This window comes from Abrus precatorius, unplaced genomic scaffold (genome assembly GCF_003935025.1).
Source record: "Abrus precatorius isolate BTA unplaced genomic scaffold, Abrus_2018 Scaffold9, whole genome shotgun sequence".
In the NCBI taxonomy this organism is placed as follows: domain Eukaryota; kingdom Viridiplantae; phylum Streptophyta; class Magnoliopsida; order Fabales; family Fabaceae; genus Abrus; species Abrus precatorius.
The window spans coordinates 113,827-132,533 of record NW_020874439.1 but is presented as its reverse complement, the minus strand read 5'-3'; the positions used below and the strand labels follow the sequence as shown (position 1 = coordinate 132,533).

At 31.5% G+C, this 18,707-nt stretch overlaps 2 protein-coding genes across 2 annotated transcripts; both read right to left on the bottom strand.

The window, feature by feature from the left end:
- Positions 1–951: 951 nt before the first annotated feature.
- On the bottom strand, positions 952–1,345 carry LOC113851352 (metallothionein-like protein 4A). The gene is made up of 2 exons (XM_027481815.1): positions 1,263–1,345; positions 952–1,111 (listed from the first exon to the last, which is right to left on the bottom strand). The coding sequence occupies exons 1-2, from the start codon at positions 1,343–1,345 to the stop codon at positions 952–954; spliced, it is 243 nt and encodes an 80-aa protein (XP_027337616.1).
- A 7,657-nt stretch (positions 1,346–9,002) lies between these two features.
- LOC113849006 (peptidyl-prolyl cis-trans isomerase FKBP62-like) lies at positions 9,003–14,003 on the bottom strand. The gene is made up of 13 exons (XM_027478519.1): positions 13,731–14,003; positions 13,561–13,647; positions 12,136–12,396; positions 11,962–12,036; positions 11,800–11,880; positions 11,477–11,671; positions 11,290–11,382; positions 11,019–11,194; positions 10,227–10,352; positions 9,923–10,069; positions 9,715–9,842; positions 9,456–9,574; positions 9,003–9,323 (listed from the first exon to the last, which is right to left on the bottom strand). The coding sequence occupies exons 1-12, from the start codon at positions 13,882–13,884 to the stop codon at positions 9,463–9,465; spliced, it is 1,635 nt and encodes a 544-aa protein (XP_027334320.1). The 5' UTR covers positions 13,885–14,003; the 3' UTR covers positions 9,003–9,323; positions 9,456–9,462.
- Positions 14,004–18,707: the final 4,704 nt, after the last annotated feature.

Genomic DNA, 18,707 nt, shown 5'->3' with positions numbered 1-18,707 from the left:
TTAATGTAAAATATTAATTAATTTTTTTAATTAATTAATATTATTTAAATATTTTATTATATATCTCATTTATACGTTCTTCAATTTTTTATTATATATTTAATATTATTTTTAATAATTAAATTAATATGAAATATCTTTTTAAATACTACATAAATAATTGAATATTAAAAAAATTTATTAAATATATAGCATAAAATTAGATGATATAACATGAATGAGGTATTAAATATATTATAAACTCAAATCAAAATTTAGTACAAATTAACTAATTTTTTATAAATAATATTTAATAAATTTTATTTTATCCAAAAAATAGAATAATGCAATAAAGATGAACTTGATAATACTTACTAGGAATGAATAGCAAAACTTGACAATATATATATATATATATTAAATATATGCAAGCCGACCAGTTCTTCCTTAAAACGTTAACTTGACAATGAATCATATATATATACGCATACACGACCGTATTGTATCATACAAAGTGCACGACAATTCAAATCTACAAAAATGAAGTTTCTCATCCATGGAAGCCAAACTGAATTGCATATACATAATCAACAAAAAATTCAAGCTCAAAAAATAGAATCAATTCCAACAAAATCAACAAGGTGTGCTTCTCATAATGCACATATTCTTATTCATAGTTGATTTTCAAGTACAAGCCAAGCCGGGCATAACAGCAAGTTATACCTATTCCATAAGGTAAGGCCACTAGATAGTACCGTATGCATCTGAGACTAATATATAGAGTTGCTACCTAACCAGTGACCACGACCTAATACGTTTGTAGCTAATAATAGAAACCAAATTCACGATTTGAACAGTGCACAAGACTAAATAGAAATTAACAATATCCCGAATATGTGCATATATGAGGCTAATATATATAGAAACCACATCCAAGATTTGAACAGAAGGTGAAGTAGTTGACTATAGGGATCAGGTGCGGCATGATGCACACGAGCAATCTGTGGCGCATCTGCAACCAGTTCCAGCAGCAACAGTTTTGGGACATGAGCAAGGATTGCACTCACAGTGCTCTCCGCATGAGCATGTCAAGTGTTCACCCCCTCCTGCAGCAGAGTCGCCACTTGTGCACCTGCCAACAAATAATCACTTTTTTTTATCAATCCATGAATCGATGATATCTCTTTATTTGAGAAGAATTTCAAGAATCGAATGAGAAACGAAATTGTGCTCGTGGAATCCTGAAACTAAAGAGATTGATTAACATATAAGAATTAAGAGACCTGCAAGTGGAACCACCGGGGCATGGAACTGTGCAGCCACACTTGTTATCACAGACAGCCACTCCTCTTCCTGTATCTGCCATCTCTTATCTCTCAATTATTTTCAAATGAATGCTTCGAGAGTGTTCACCATATGTTGCCTTTTATATATGTCTCGAGATACCAAATGTCACCTTCACATTCTACGTGGCAAAACCTTCACATGCAATTGCTCAGCTCAAACCACGTACAACATATATGAGACTTTGGATTAGGATCAATCTAGATGAACCGGCACAACTGAATCTTGTAGAAGAATTTTTCTCTTGACCTATTCACCGTTGTACATTACCCATGTCGTGAATCACACGTAAAAATTAACTATCGTTTCTAGTTAACTCTAATTATACTTGGTACACGTGTATTGCACTAGATGTTTCAACTGTGTTTTAATTTAATGCTAAAAATAAGTGCTTGTAACGATCAATGATACTAACTTGAATCATTTAAAAATCGATCAACTTTATAATTTTTGTAACATTTAATGGCCAACGAACAAGAATGCGTTAGATGGAGATGGGGTGATGCTCACCAGGGTTCGCCATTCATTAATCATTGGTTACGTGTAAACATGAGAAAGAGAATTGGTTTGCAAATTACACAAGTAATGACCAGTTGATGAAATAAAAAGGAAGATGTGGAGTTACATTATCACACTTACTCTAAAATTTGCACAGCTAAAACGCCTTATTCCCAGATTCGTATATGCATATTAGAGAGGTATATACACCTTCACTAACCCTCCACAACTACGGTATCTTGGATGCGGTGAACGGCTTTCACTGTTACTGCTCCTTATCTGCTGCACCAATCCCAAATCTTACCTTTTTTTTTTTTTTTTTTTTAAATTAAGAATGTTAGAATTGTTGAAAAAATTTAACAGAAAAATAAAAATAATAGCAACATAAAAGTTAATGATAATTGCAATTATACGAGAAAAGCATTCAAAATATTTTGCCATGGTTTTACACAAAAACTATTAGATACAACAGTCACTTCTTATTAATATTGTACTAGAAATAACAAAAATACACGAACAATTAACACTTATGAGTGTTCAAAGAAACTAACTTAAATGAATAATAAATAGATAAAATACTATTTTTATATTTATTTTTTTTATTTTTCATCTCTATTTTTTTCTAAACAAATCTATCTTTTTTATATGAATAATGCTATTTAAAAATTTCGTTTAAGTGTTTATACCCAACACTATATGCGGGAGAGTGAAGTTTTAATTTAAATTTTTTGGGAATAGACACGATGTAAGATGTAGACACCTAAATCTAGTGTTTGAATAGTATTATTCTTTTTATATACACATGTAGTATCATATACGTGCTTATGGAACTACACCCATTGCTAACAACTCATCTGTATATATAAGGCAGCATAAAGTGTATTAATACTTTCTTTGAGAAAAAATTGTCAACTTCCTACGTCATTTAGAAAAGTGGTTCTCTTATTTGGATAATACATTGTAGCAAAATTTCCATCTTTTGAAAAGCTTGAAACAAAACACCTTTTAAAAAAGTAGTTACTAAAACAAAATAAATAAATAAACAACAACAATAATAATACAATCTCTAATATATTTTTTATTTATAAAATATTTTCCAAGAGCTTAAAAATCAATGCTTAAGTACTAGTGTCTTTTGTAATATGAACTAGCACATAGTTGTGATTCACTAGAATGTCGGTGAGATTGGAACCTCTAATAAACCTTATTTCATTCCTCAAGTTGACTCTCATCCAAAGTTGTTGAACAGGGTGTGATGCTTTTTGATTTTGCACCAACTCATCCTCCAGCGTTTGAGTAACACACTATCATATATCATAGGAACAAATTCTTAGAATGATTGGATTGATTCTCAATCAATTGACAAGTAACTTATTATTACCCATAGAAATATAATCTATAAAATTTTCATAAATATATATTAAGTTACGATCATTCTTAATTTTTGTATTAGATATAAGTCTCATTTTTTATCAATATATTGTTGACTGTCAAAGGATCAATGGAATATGACCCCATCATCTGGGAGTTGCTTCACAAAATTATGATGTATACATCAATTTGTTTCTCTTACTATTGCTTCTTAGCAATAATATATCAACATTAAAATTAAATTTTTTTTATTACTTTGATGATTTTCAAGTGACAACCCATTCACTAAGGATAAAATTAAATTCATTTGTGAACATATTTTTATCCTTTTATTTTCTTAATATAAGCATTTCACATAAAAAATAAAAATGACATTTAAATTATCAAAATATTTACAATAAATACACTTATAAAAACTATTTTCTTAATTTTGGCCAACCAACATTATTTACAACTTTAAAGTTTGGCCAATCAAAATATTTAGTGCCATTTTCCCCCTTTTTTATTTGATAAAACTTTAGCTAAATACACTTACATTTTAAGCCATTTTAAATCATGTACAAGTTTTTTTTTTTTAAAAAGTTCAAAACATGCAAATTCTATTTTATTTATATTTTTAGCTTCTATGCCTATTAGTTATTTTTCATTATTACTTAAGTAAATAAAATTTAAATCTCTTATTTTCTTAATATAAAAGAAATTATCATGTCATAATTTATCATGCCATAAATAAAATAATTAAGAAAAAAACATGTATTTTCATTCTTAATTTAAAAAATATTTAGCTGAAACAAACCATTATTATAATATCTTTTTCTCACAAAATCATTTATAAAAGTTGTTGGCTTGGTTGGATAACACATTGTAACAATATTTCCATCTTCAAAAAAGCTTGAAATAAAACACCTTTTAAAAAACCAACTTAACGTTATTTTTTTTTTGTGTTATATAAATAATTTAATATTTCATTATATCAACAATTGATGATAGTTTTTTTAACTTAATTATGTTTTTATTCTTATAAATATTAATTATTTTATAATAAATATTTATAATTTTTTTAGAATTTAATTTTATAAAATTAAAAAATTAAAATTTAATCTCATTAACTCATCTATCTATAAAGTATGAGAGTGGCTAAGGAAGAGTAAACTTAACATTTTACGTGACTATCACAAAATTCAATCACTGGCAACGTAACATGCCACGATATTTTTAAAATTTTTTATTATTTAAAATTAATATTTATAAAAAAGTTTATAATTATAATTTTTATATTTTTATTTTTTCTCCTATTCTTTCTCTCCCATCTCCCTTGCCGAAACCACTCCACCCCACCTCCTACCTCCTACCTCCAATTGTTCCGTAAGCAAGATTCAGAAGCAATAACAAACGCGACTAATCCTACCATATCAAAACGTGGGCCTGCAAAAGGAACCAAAACAGCACATCATCATGATAGAAAAAAAGAACAATTATTATTATTTTCATTACACATAAATCCCAAAACTTATGAAACTTGATGTATGAAATGAATCATACACATTAGCACCGGCATCATGGAGTCACGCTTTCCGACTCATGAACTCGCTCTGCCCTTTTCCATAGCTATACAAACCCTGCGTTAATATTCATTCCTTAACCATGTATTCCCGTTTTGCCCCTTGTTTCCCTCTTTATTTCTCAATCTCTGCCACCGAACCAAAACTCCTAATTGGAGCCAACCACACTTCAGCTCGATTCTGTTCCCGATAGGGGAAAAGAAAAGTTCATCCAAGCTCCAATTTTTATTTCTTTATTTTTGCAAATTTACCATTTTTTTTAATTTTTTTCTGTGAAGGAAAAGAGAAAGTACACAGTCGTTACAATAGAAAGTGCCACAAGCAAGCCTGGCGCTTTCCGGAACCTTCTGATACGGTTTCTTCTCTTTGGCGTTTTCATCATCGGCGCTCGTTTCGCTTACGTCATTGCCATAGCCAGCGAATCCTGTAACATCGGGGACTTCTGCTTCTTCTCCCTGCCAAAGTCTCTCAGCCTCGTCATCGCCAGCTCCGGTCCCCTCGCCGTCGAGTCTGTTTCCGGCGGTGGTTCTTCGCAGCCGGAGCTTTACACCAGCAAGGACTGGATCAACGGCGTTCGTTTCTACTCGTCGGTGTTCCTGGACCTGATTACCGAAGGTTACATCTCGCCGGAGTCGAACTCTCTATGCGTGGAGACGCCGACTGGACGCGACGTCTTCGCGCTGAGGGAGATCGGCGTTCGAGATGCCATCGGAATCTCGAGGAAAGAGGCGAAGCCGCTGGTGAACCACGGAAGGAAAGGAGTTGGGGTGGAGTGATAATGGAAAGGAAGAAGAGGGGTAGGTATAGAAAATAGGACTTCTGTAAATATAAAAAAAAATATAATTAAGAATTTATTTATAAATATTAAATTAAATAATAAAAAATTTTAAAAAATAATGTGGCATTTAACTTTGAGGTGATAGAGATTAAATTTTAATTTTTTATATATAAAGATTTATCATAAAATAATTAATATTTATAAGAATTAAAAATATAATTAAGTTTTTTAAATTATTTTATAATTTTATATTATTTCATAAATATTTATTTGTTCTTTGTTGATGACATGTTTTTATTTATCAAAGCATTATCATCTCAAGTATGCTTTATGACCTCTTTACTTGTAAAATTCACTAAGACTTATGGATTCTTTCAAAGAATAGCAGCTAGAGAAGAGATAGATCTTAAGTAAGTTAAAGGCTATTTAAAGAATTTCTATTTCACTAACTATGTTTATGCATTCACCAAAAGAACTTGTCGCGACGAGTAGACATGAAGTAAACTAATAGCCCTCAAGAAAAAAATCATTGTCTTCATCACCAACTACTCATACTCCCATACTAATAACACCAGTCAGGAAGGTAAGGCAGGTTCTATAGCTACTAATTCTAGCACACCAGAAATCGTCACAGTAAGAGTGGTTAGACTTACACCAGTTAATTGAACACTTTACCATTCTCAATGCAGCAGGAATGCTCACTTACGCCAACGAATACTATCACAGCTAATTGAAGTACTAGTTTTTCAACCTTGGTAAATTTAAGGCTCTTGCTTTCAAAGGTGTGCTTTCTTAGTGTAAACAGAAAGTTTCAGTAATTACCAAGATTAGGTTTACTAACAATATTAGTAAGTATCTTGACTTTTATATGGTTCATGGGAGGGTACTATACAGGGATTTTGAGCATCTTTTTGACAGAGTGAATAAGTGCTTAGTCTCTTGGAAAGGAAGACTTTTAAGTAAAGGGTTTCGTTGGCCAATTCGGTCATGGCATCCATATCAGCATATACCATGCAATTGAGTTGGCTTCCTCAAGTCGAGTGTAATTCTTTAGATCATTTATCTCGAGAGTTTATTTGGCATGGTGGAGGAGCTAGGAAGTTACATCTTGTAAAGTGAGACATTCTTGTTCAACCCCGTATGAATGGTGGCCTTGACATTAGAGCTGTACATCTCCAAAATATTTCACTCCTTAGTAAACTAATATGAGATCTTTTTCATTACCAAGAGAAACTTTGGGTTCAATTGGTCTATTAGAAATATCAGTAACCTACTGTTGCTCTAATGCTTGATGTGCAAGGATCTTTTTTCTAGAAGTTCCTTAGGAAGGCGTTCTTGGAATTAAAGGAGAGTTTTCGTCTAAAATTAGGCAATGGTCAAGCTAGCTTTTGGTATGATATTTGGTTTCAGGGTGCGTCTCTGTGCATGCAGATTCCATATGTACACATTCATGATGTAGATCTTCATATATGCAACCTTGTTTAAGGGGATCGTCTTCAACAATTATATACCCCTATTCCTGAGGACTTACATGCAACCTTGGAGCATCTACTAGTTGTACTTCATTATGCTATATACGATATGATGATTTGGGATAGTAATTTTTTTGGGCACTATACTATCGAGGATGCTTATTTGTGGCTGCTGCACCAAAAATTTGGGACTCCAAATAATTCATAGGGCTGGTTGTGGAGATTACAAGTTTTGGAAAATCTTAGCCTTTTCACTTGACAACTTGTGCATGAAGCTCTTCTTACACATCATTTCCTGGTTTCACGTCATTGTGGGACTTCCTTGTTGTGCCCATGTTGCTCTAATGCTGTTGAATACCTATATCACTTGTTCTTTGAATACTCTATTTCAGTGCAGGTGTGATAGAGGTTTGGGGTTGAAGTGTAGTCCTGCGCTCAGGATACCTTGGTGTGGAAAGATTGGATCTCCTCTTAGGTTCATCATGGCAGTCCATTGTGATTATCATTCTTTGGAAATTGTGGTTGTTTCGGAACTCTGTTGTCTTCGCTAGTCTCCCATCCCTCTATTTAGGTTTGTTTTGAAGATTTAGCATCTAGTTTATAATATTGGGCGTGTTTATCAACGGGGAAGGCTCCTGCTTCTCATGTTACTAGGTGGGTTTCTTGTATTCATGTGGCTGATTTTCAAGTAGCTCTTCATGTGGATGGTAGAGCACGTGAGTGTCTTAGAGCTATTAGATTTGGGGCAAGTTATAAAGATATTGTTGGCTTCTATAAAGATATTGGTGTGACATATAATCTTTATGCAAAGCTGCAAGCTATTTTGCATGGTTTACAGGTGGCTTGGAGCAAAGGTTTCTAGAACATTTTATGTATTTCGAATTCACATTATGCTTTAGAGCTTATTAAGAGTAGTTTGGACTCTTGTCACAAATATGCAGTAGTGATTACTTCTATTTAGAAATATCTTTGTCAATCTTAGCTAGTACATTTAAGTCACTCCTTATAAAAGAGAAATCAATGTACAAATTGTTTTGGTTCTTGTTCCTGTCTTACATTACCAAAAAAAAATAAATTATTGAATGTTTGTAATGATACTTATAAATTTTTAAAAATATTAAATTTTTTTTAGTTAAAAATTATAATTTTTTAATATCTTAAAAATTAAAAATATTTATTTTATAAAATAAATCATTAATCTATTATCTATTAATAAAAAATTAATAATTATAATTATTTCAATTGCCTGAGACCAAAATATCCCTCTTATTGTACAGTTAAATTTACCAACCTAACGAGTACGCACTTATGCGAGTAGACACGTAGTATCAAAGCGGGTAAGAGCGGATTTTTACCTGCCCCTATATCCCTCACCACCATGACGCAGACGCATTGGCTTTTTTTTTTTATTATTTAAAATAATGTCTCATCCACAAAAGTCCTTTTTTTTTTTTTTTCAAATTATGAGTATAGTTTTTATTTAAATACTTATCAGGTAAGCTACACGTGTTAAATACGCAAAAATTGAATGAATCAGCCTCAATATATAATAAATAAATATTTTAAACACTTAATGAAACTACTATTTTTAAAATTCATCATACGCAGTTTTTAAAATTAAAACATGTAAATTATTCTCTTCTTTACTACAATACCTATACTTTTATCAACTTTTCGCAAATTTTATTTTAAAATTTAAAAATAAATAATATTTCATAATTTTCTCTTATTATTTTATATAAACTTTAAAGTTTTTTATAAATTTTAATATTTATTATAATTTTTTATATCTTATACATACTTTTAAATTTTTTTCAAATATTATTTATATAAAATTAATAATACTTAACATATTTTTTTGTTATTTAAAAATTATAATTTTTTTAAATTCGCATAAAATAATTTTATTATATATTATTTATTAAAAAAATAGATGTAAAATGAGCTGATTAGTAACTAGTTTTGTTATATTTTTAAGTATATAGCACTTAAATTTACCCAAATTGTTATTTATTGCAGAATAATGAATATCTTGTCGAAGAAGAATGTGGTTCATATATCTTTTGCAAACCTTGGACCATTCGATTCCACTCCCTATAGTACCTCGTACAAATCATTAAATTATTACAGTCTATGGAGAAACATAGAATCAAGTCAATTATGCTAACATTTGATATTAATTCAAATAAATTTTCCTAGTCCACAAACGATACAATGAAGATCAAATCCCCGAAAAAACAGGTACTCAACTTCAACTCGTTACATACATAGATTGGATGACGCAACATTCTGTTGTGTAGTATCGGCAGCAGCTGGTCTCTGCATGCCAAGTAGAAAAATATATTAACAGACGCCCACCAAAATACTAATAACAGTAGCAAAAAGCTTATCTAAATCGGGAATTGATCCGAAAGAGCAAAAAACTAGAAAAACCATGATGGCATCACTCACATTGCTATCAGGACCCAATCTTTGTCAACTTGTTGAACATATTTCCATAAAATTTCGCCTCCTTTCTATTATACTCCTTTACCTTTTCCTTCAGTGTCTTGTACTCCAGTTTGACATCCCTGGTTCAAGCATCAAGAATAATTTCAGAGCAAGGAAGAATCGAAAATAAACTCCCCTAAATCAAAGCAACTGATCTCAGTGCATGTTTGAACCACGCTCGAGCAACTCCCCTAAACAGAAGTTTATTCAGAGCATATACCTATTGTCAGGGTCAATCTCGAGAGCTTTCTTAATGTCAAATTCAGCCAAATCCAAGTCAGCCAACTCCATATATGCTTGGGCCCTTCTATAGAGGGCTTTAACGTTTGTACTCTCAAGTTCCAAAACCTACCAATTCACATAAAAAAATCATTGTTCTTTTATGTAAAAGATTAGTGAGTCGGAAAGGATGGAAGACAGTACAATACCTTGGTACACAATTTCTCTGCATCTTTATAGTCTTTTAACTTCAACTTGCAAGCAGCATTGTTCAGATTGCAGGCAACCTTCAAGGTCCTGGCCTGCTTTTTCTCCTCCTCATTGAAGGAGGAATCATATTCTATGTACTTCACAGCCTGCAGTAAGTTTAGTAACAAAATGTCTCAGAAATGCTTCATCATTGCATAAAGTGTTAACAAATGTAATCTATCCAGCAGTAACTTTTCAGTAACAAAATGTCTCAGAAGGTGCATTAACACGTAGTGAATAAATGAATAGTCTATCTTGGATTACCTTTTCATATCTTTTGGAAGCTCTGGCATATTTACCAGCTTTAAACAACACGTTCCCTTCTTCCTTCTTCTTACTAGCAACTTCAAGTTTCTCTTGAGTGTTGTTCAGATCCCAGGACTCCTTTTCCTGAAAGGAGAAAAAATGATTAAGATTATTAGTGATAAAACTGCCGAAATATATAATCCAGAATATGAAAATGAACAAGTGTCAAATGCAAATGGAAGTGTCAACAAAGCATAACTTTGATTCCAATTCCTAGATAGTTACTCTTACTTCATTGTGTACAAAAAACAGCAATTTTATAGAATTACAAAGCTTCCACCCAATTACACAAAGAAGTTAAAGAAAACCCTCTGAAAACTGCTCTGATCTATCTACAGTCTACACGTGGGCAGAAAAGGTTCTCATACAAGCACAGCACAGAGAGCATGCAATAAATCTTTGTCCAACAGAAATACACTTTAGATATGATTTGTGATGAAAGGATGTGAATAAAATGAAGGTCCAGAAATGAACTTTTGCCAATCAAATTAAAGGTGAAGATGGTTGAATTGGAATATTGGATACAAAAAGCAGGTACAGACTGAAAATAAGTAAATTAGAAATTTGAGGGTAACATGTATATGAGTTATCTTGTTCTCTATCAAATCTAGATCAGCCCTTGTGTATAACTTTTCAGTTAAGGCAGTAAGGTTGATGCTTGTTAATAACAAATTAAGAATTTCTCTTTACCAAAATGAAACATATAAAATTAAAGCACAACAGCAATTCATCACTCTGCTATTAACTTACCTTCTCAAATGAAACTAGCTCAACTTCAAAATACACTGTTGAGTTAGGAGGAATCACAGCCAACTCTTGCTGGGACTCTGACGAACCAAAAGCATACTCAGGCGCAATAGTCAATAGTGCAACCTCATCCTTCTTCATAGTCAATACAGCTCTATCAAGTCCATCAATGACTTGCTCTGGTTCAACATACAATCACTAGTGACTAGACTGAAAAAATATATATAGCAGATGCAGAAGAATGAGGTACAAGCACTGGCAGATTACAAATTACCCTCATCTGTTTTGAATTCAAACAGCTTCTCCTCTTCATCATGGCCCTTTTTCAAAAAGACAGTACCATTATGTAGCTTACCAATTAGTTTCACTGGGAAGAAACAAGACAACAACGGTATTATCAGAAACAATGTACCGATACATATATAAGACGATAGTTATCATTCAAAATAATTAGTAACTACATTTCACAACAGCCCCTTCATTTGGACGTTCATATCCTTCCCCTTCCTTGAGGATCTTCTTGATGACCTTTTTGTCATCAGTAACTTCTGAAACAGTTTTCCATGACACTAACTCAAGAGTAATCTGCAATGTTGCATTTGGTGGAACTGCACCTTCATCACCATGCGCTGGCTTCCCCTTCTCACCAAATCCATCTATGACCCAACAGAAAAATAAAGAACAAAACTACATATTAAAAGATAAAATAAAGAAAGAAAGAAAAGAACGGGAAGGATATTTATCAGTCATAGCATATGACCAAACCATTCTGTAGACAACTCACATTGTGGCTTAACAGTTAAAATCACTTTCTCTCCCTTCTTCATTGTTTTAACAGCCTTTGACAATGCAGGACAATAATGACCTTCATGGATAAAACATATACTTCAGATACCCAGTAAAAATAAGCAATAAATGTCTGCTAACTACATTTACAGGAGCTGACCCTCTCTGACAGTGAACTCCACTCCATCAGACTTTGCTACAAGCTTCCCATCTTCCAAACAAGCTTCATACCTAACTGCATTACCCACAAGTCCGATAAATAGTTAAAAGTTAAGGCTAAGCTAATTTATGCAGGCATCAAATCAACTGTGAATTAAATAAGAAATATATATACCCAATACTTCATCAGGATCCTTGGGGTTCTCCCACTTCTCCCCCTCAGTAATTATCTTTTTAAATATACCGCCATCCTTGCATATGTCCTTCACACTAGTCCATGACAGCAGCTCAACATCAAATTGCAGTGTTGCATTAGGAGGAATTGTTGGAGGGGAACCAGATTCACCATAAGCTAGATCAGGAGGTATGGTGAAAATAGCATTTTCACCTTTCTTCATGGTTTTAATACCTTCATCCCATCCTTTAATTACTTGCCCTGCACATCAAACCAACCTTTCATTTAGAATTCTATCTGATATATCTGAAGATTACTTATACTCCATTTTCCCTTCATCTAGTTAAGCATACAATTTTTTATAATCATTGGCATGAATACCAAACATGGGAACTTCAATTGAGGTTGCAACATTAGTGGCTAATTTACCCAAACAAAACAAATAAAGGAATTGTGAGACACACCACAAAGGTGCCTGCTAAATAGTAAATACTAATCAATACATGAAAAACTAAACATCATATGTTTTTCCTTACTTACCACTCCAACAAGGCAAATTCCCTACTTTAATTTTTATCGTATACTTGTCAGCATAAATATTAGCATAAAAGTATAATTCAGAAAAATGCTAGCGTAAAATGCACTTTGGGTTTCTAAGTTCTGACAGAATGATTGCAAACCATATACAATACATATTTCCATAACAGCACAAGTATAATAGCAAAATTAGCATTTAAAGAATCATAAGATTCTGAATCACATTACTTGTCAAAATCTCGAGCATAAGCAAATAACCAAGAGCCTACTTCCTTTGGAAAAAAAAAAAAAATTCCATTTCCTTTCCTATATAAACATTTGAAACAAGAAAAAATAAATGCCAACATGTTTGGCAATTCTTCAATATAATTGATTTTGCCTCTAAACTTATGTTTGAGTTAACATGATAAACTATAACTTTTGCTTTGAGTTGAAAAATATATACTGAGTTCTGTTAAAAACTTACTATACGTAAAAAGTTTCCAAACATAAATTACATCATTTTAAACTCAATTTAAAATATAATCAATTCTACAAAATCAAGTTTGTTCATTCAAACTCAAATTTGCAAAAGCTCATCCAAATGCAAACAGCTCAACCTAAACAAGCCTAGTCCAAGATAACGCATTCGTTTTATTCAATATATTAGCACTTTAATAAGTAATACAAAGTAAACGATTGCTTAAGAGCAGTAAAATAGTGCAAACCACCAATACACTCAAATTCCACTATCACTTTCCAAAATGTATAGCAACAAATCCATCAAAAACACGCGAGCAATTCACCGAAACGCTTCCCGTTATTTCACAAACTTTTCACACAACTCAGTTCACATAACTTAAGAAAAATGAAATAAAAATAAGGAAAACGAAATCGCAATTCGCAAACCTTGTCCGAGCGTAAAGCTGAATGGAGAATCCCTATCGCGGCTCGAATCAAACTTAGTCCCATCGAGCAAAGTCCCAGTGTAGTGAACTACAAATTAAAACAAAGAAGTTAAAAAAGAAAAAAATAGAAAGCTAAAAACGACAGAGAAATTGTTGTCGTTCCGATAGTACCTTGGACTTCGTCGCCAACTTCAGGGGTTTCGAAACCTTGACCTTCCTTGACGAGCTTCTTCTTGAGGCCGCTATTGCCGATCTCTCTCTCCTCGCCGACCTTATCTTCGCCAAGATCCATTTCCTCGCCGGCGGGAATATCGAAGTCTTCCATCGCCTTCACTACTCTTCTATACCACAGTGAAATGCTAGACCCCCAAAGAATGAGGGGCTTTTAGGTTTTAGTCCTACTGTGAGAAAGGGTCTAGAGAGTTCTATAGAATGGGAAATACTTCCTCACTCAAGTGTAAGAAAGGTACATGTTTCGGTACGATCAGATAAACGGTCAGGATTCGTAGACGGGGAATTCCTTATTCCTTGTCCAAAAATAAAGCCTTTTTTATTTCATTATTATATTTTAAAAATAAATTATTAAATTATAACATTTTAAAAAAAAAATTTCTTTTTTTGAGGTACAACAAGACAAAATGCCTAGTCAAAACAAAACTAGCAAACAGATCAACAAGACTAACTCTTTGTCAATTCCTGTTTTGATAAATTTTATGAAAAATTTGTAGGTTTCATCTTGTTTTGTAGACTTTAAATAATTTTTCTTCTTAACTCTTTTTTTGACAAGTTTTAGAGAAAATCTATGAGCTCTAAAATGTCTCGACAAATTTTAGATGTTGTCAATCTATGACTCAAAAATCCTCAAAACTCTTAGAAATGAAACTCTTTTCAACAAAAAATGAAGTTCTTCTTCGACCCCTTAAAACTCTTTGAAATAAAGTTATCCTTTCGACAAAGAATAAGACTCTCCAAAACTCCTCAAAATATAGCTTTTTTTTCAACAAAATGATACTCTTTTGTCAGTCTTCATAGAAACGTGACGAAAAATAGTTCTTTTAACAAGTTTTTTAGACATAAATTTTTTCAGTTTCATGACTCGTCAGGATGTAGGAACCTAGGATTCTCTTTAATTTTAGGTAAAAGATGTGTCTATGTTAGTGATCTTCGAGGTGTGTTTCTCCTCAAAAAGACATAGTCTATTTCCTATTACAAAAGTCTAATAAAGGCTTTTGTAACTTAAGAAAATTTTTCCTTTTCCAAGCAAATGGGATGAACCACTACTACAATAGAAACTAACACAAATATTTATAGATAAAAAAGAGGTTTGTCATGGTTCAAAAAGAAAAGAATCACGTGGTAGAAGGTTTGCTAATTACAATAGTGGTAAAGAGATATCTCTGCAACTATGACCTTATCATTGATGAAGCTTAATCTTCTTAACACCATCCTCAATGTGACTTTGGCTTGAATAAGGATATCTATCGACTATAGCTTATGACATACAACTACTTCTCAGGCAATATTTTCACTAGGTGATCAATGGTTCATACTAATCATCTCATAGGGTATGACATAACAAGATAAAACTTTGACATTTACATCTATTCATGCGTAAGAGTTCAAACCTTTTATAGGACATGAAGGTGCAACAGAGGCTACATAAGCTAAAAGTGGAAATGATGAAGGTGGGGGAGAAGGTTAAAGGCGCATATTAAATCTTTTTACTCATTCCTTTGATAGAATTAGCTCATCATTGATCAAGAAGAAAAAGCAGAAAAAAGAATAGTCATCTTATTATAGTTTTAATTACATTATGTATTTATGTTGTAATTTGTTGGAATATTCATGCTCATGAATTGCCAATTTTTTTGCTACTCGTGAATTTTCATTTTATATATTTGTGTTTAACACACGTTGATTATTATTTCTAACACATGTTGATGTTTCTGGATGTTATTAAAAACTATTCCAAGTTCATGATGTTTTAGTTTAGAAATAAAAAAAATACTAAATTTAATTATTCTATTACTAAAATAAATAATTAATAAATTTATTAAACTACATTATCTAATAAATTTACCAAACTAAATTAATTTGCTAAAACAACAAAATTAAAGTTTTAATTTATCAAATAGAACACAATAATACTAAATTAAAAAAAAAACTTAAACAAACATTATTTTATTAAAACTACTCATAGATAGAACAAAAATTAACATAATATTTACAAAAAAATATATCATCATTACTCAACTCTTGTAAACTAGTTCTAAGATGGACGTTACCTTCAATTATAACTCTTATCTTGTAAAAAATTGCACTGTCGTCGTTTTCTCATTTCTCCCCCTATTTATTTCATTAAGAAAACAACTTGATTTCATATGACCGTTTATTGTGTGCTTTAAAGCCGATTAGGACAAATTTTTAGGACTCTATATTGTTGTGATGTGGTTTCATTCATGATCACCCCCAAACTTATTCTTGTAAACTTTGCATAATTTATTGATCTTATAAACATCATCAACATAAGCATGTCAATCAATGTTCCGACTAAAGCAAGTATCAATCATGTGAAACATAAATATCTTTAAGTTTAGATGTCATTATAGTCACAAAATCGTTGTCTCAAATGAACTCGACATTCTTGACTATTGGATATATCTTAAACACGGAAAGCCTCATTTCATCTCTCAAATTGACTAACATGAAGGTTTTTGCATGTTGACTCATTTAATTGAACTCAAGTCGTCATAACTTTGGTCTAGTTTTTTTTTGTGCATATGTCTCACTCTCTTTATATGTAAATAACTCAAATGGAAGTAAGTTGCTCTAACTAGTACCATGATTAGAAGATTGTGAGCACCCTTTAATACTAAGTTGATGCACTCAACCCTATTTGTTGTCATGTGACCCTATATCTACCATTATATGCTAAAACTCACTTCTCTCATAGAATTTTATTAAGCTAATTTGTATAGACATTTTCACATTTTCAATATCGTTCATAATGGATATTAAATTTGACCTTTTCACGTTCTCACAATCACTTATAATAGATATTAAATTCATACTTAGTTTTTGAATAGTCTACAAAACACAAGAACATTGATATAAATACATTTAAAATAATACAACATTTGCATATTTCTTCATTGAATTTATATAAAGAATGTCAATTACCTATGCTGATGACAAGTTAATGCAAGTAAAGAGCCTAAAATTTTTGCAAGAAATTTGTTGCAATGTGCTTAATACAATACATATGGAATGCTTTTGGAGGTTCCTACTAACCAATGTTTCATCTTATTACTGCATAAATAAATTCGTGCCGATTAGAAATAATGCCAACATCATCTTAAGTCACCACATGCTTGTGCAAATTTTTAAGAAAAATGTGTCAAGCATTCGATGTCTCACCATCAACAACCACAAAAGCAATTGACAATTTATTGTGATTGTTGTCTTATGCAACTATTACTAATAAAACTTTCTTGTATTTGACATATAAATGTCTCATTAATTTCACAAGTGGTTTGTAGTGTCTGAGTGCTCTGATATATAGACCAAACCTACAAAACACTTGACATAATATTTCAACATCAGGAACCAACACATTATTATGGTACGCTTCTGTAACATCCAACTAAACAATTGTATCTCGAACAACGTCACACATTGCAACACACCATTTCAGGCCTTATACTTTTTCAATATCTTTTTGCTTTGTCATTCATACTTTTTGATAGTTATGGTGTATTGATATCGTGATTAAATCTCACCAATCACTAGTTTTATCTTAAAAGAAAGGCCAAATTATACCATTGGCTTTATATATTTTGTAATTGTGTTTGTATCTAACTTTATGTGATTTTATGAAATTCTTGCCCTAGTACAACTATATGGCCTAGTATAATTTCTAAAGATTTTTCAAAAATACTTGTTTTTCCTAAAGGTAGCTCAAAAAAAACATCCACTGTCTATGTCATAGTTAACACATTTACGATAAAATGTATTTCATTATGACTCATACACTTTGTAGTTTGCTTTTCTAGCTATACTATAATGTTTAATTGTTTACATAATTATTTCTCTATCATTGAATTACATTCTAACATACAATTCTCCATATACATCAAAATTACTTATAAAAAATAAATGTAAACATAAATTGATTAAAACAATTGTTATTAAGTTTACCAATTAACAACATTATAAAACTTACATACTCATGTTTGCATACTATGAAAACTTAAATGCATGTATAACATTAAGATTTAAAGCACGCATGAACAATGACTTCCTAAATGCCTATTGTCTAATCATTGTGTTTGATAAATGAAGGTCCTAATCATTTGTATCATCATCTAAATCTCCATTTTCACCATCCTTGTTACTTCCATTTTCCCTTTCAAAGTCCTCGTCATCACTTTCTGTATGTTATGTTTCTAATTTACACAAATGTTAGCTTATCACACAGAAATGTCATTCTTTTACTCATTTTTATAATAATTTGACCAATAAAGTATATTAAAACTTTTGTAGTTATTTTTCCTTTAAGCATAGAATTAAAAAAATTAAAGAAACTGAGTCTTCACTTGCATTTTATTACAAATCAGAGTAAATATAGGGAAGGATCGAGTACGAGCATAATGTTTAAACATTTTGTAAGAAAATGAGCAGAGTAATTTTGCAAAATAAAAAATGATGAATGAAAGAACTTACAAAAATATTGTTCTTCGTATTGAATCTTGTTGAGAGTTTGATACAACAATATTGTAAAGATATTGGAAGAGTACAAGGCTTTAAGATCTAAAGGGTACAAGGCTTAAGATCTAAAGGATATTGAAAGAGTAAGAGGCTAGTAAATTTTGTTGTGTCCTGAAAACGGTGAATGATCTTCTTAATATATAGACTTTGGCTCCTGTTGTGAGATTCCTTCTTACCTCTTGTATTATTCTCTTGTCATATCTTGTTTACCATCTAGGATAATGTAGTCTTGTCATTTTTGCTTTTTCTTTTAGTGTAGTCTTGTCTTTGTTTTGTCATAGTCACTTTTCTTCTAGTGCCGTCTTGTCAAAATCTTGCAGATTTATTCTTCCAGATATTCCAAATCGTCAAAGTTTAACAATTTTCTTGGTAGAGTTTTTA

What these genes read in the sequence shown, in the direction of transcription:
- LOC113851352 (XM_027481815.1), bottom strand. Translation starts at nt 1,345, where the DNA reads ATGGCAGATACAGGAAGAGGAGTGGCTGTCTGTGATAACAAGTGTGGC. An exon ending in CCCGGTGGTTCCACTTGCAG is followed by an intron (nt 1,112 to 1,262) that starts GTCTCTTAATTC and finishes ATTTGTTGGCAG; the next exon opens with GTGCACAAGTGGCGACTCTG.
- LOC113849006 (XM_027478519.1), bottom strand. Translation starts at nt 13,884, where the DNA reads ATGGAAGACTTCGATATTCCCGCCGGCGAGGAAATGGATCTTGGCGAA. An exon ending in CAGCTTTACGCTCGGACAAG is followed by an intron (nt 12,397 to 13,560) that starts GTTTGCGAATTG and finishes TTTGATGTGCAG; the next exon opens with GGCAAGTAATTAAAGGATGG. An exon ending in TGAAGGGGCTGTTGTGAAAT is followed by an intron (nt 11,383 to 11,476) that starts GTAGTTACTAAT and finishes GTTTCTTCCCAG; the next exon opens with TGAAACTAATTGGTAAGCTA.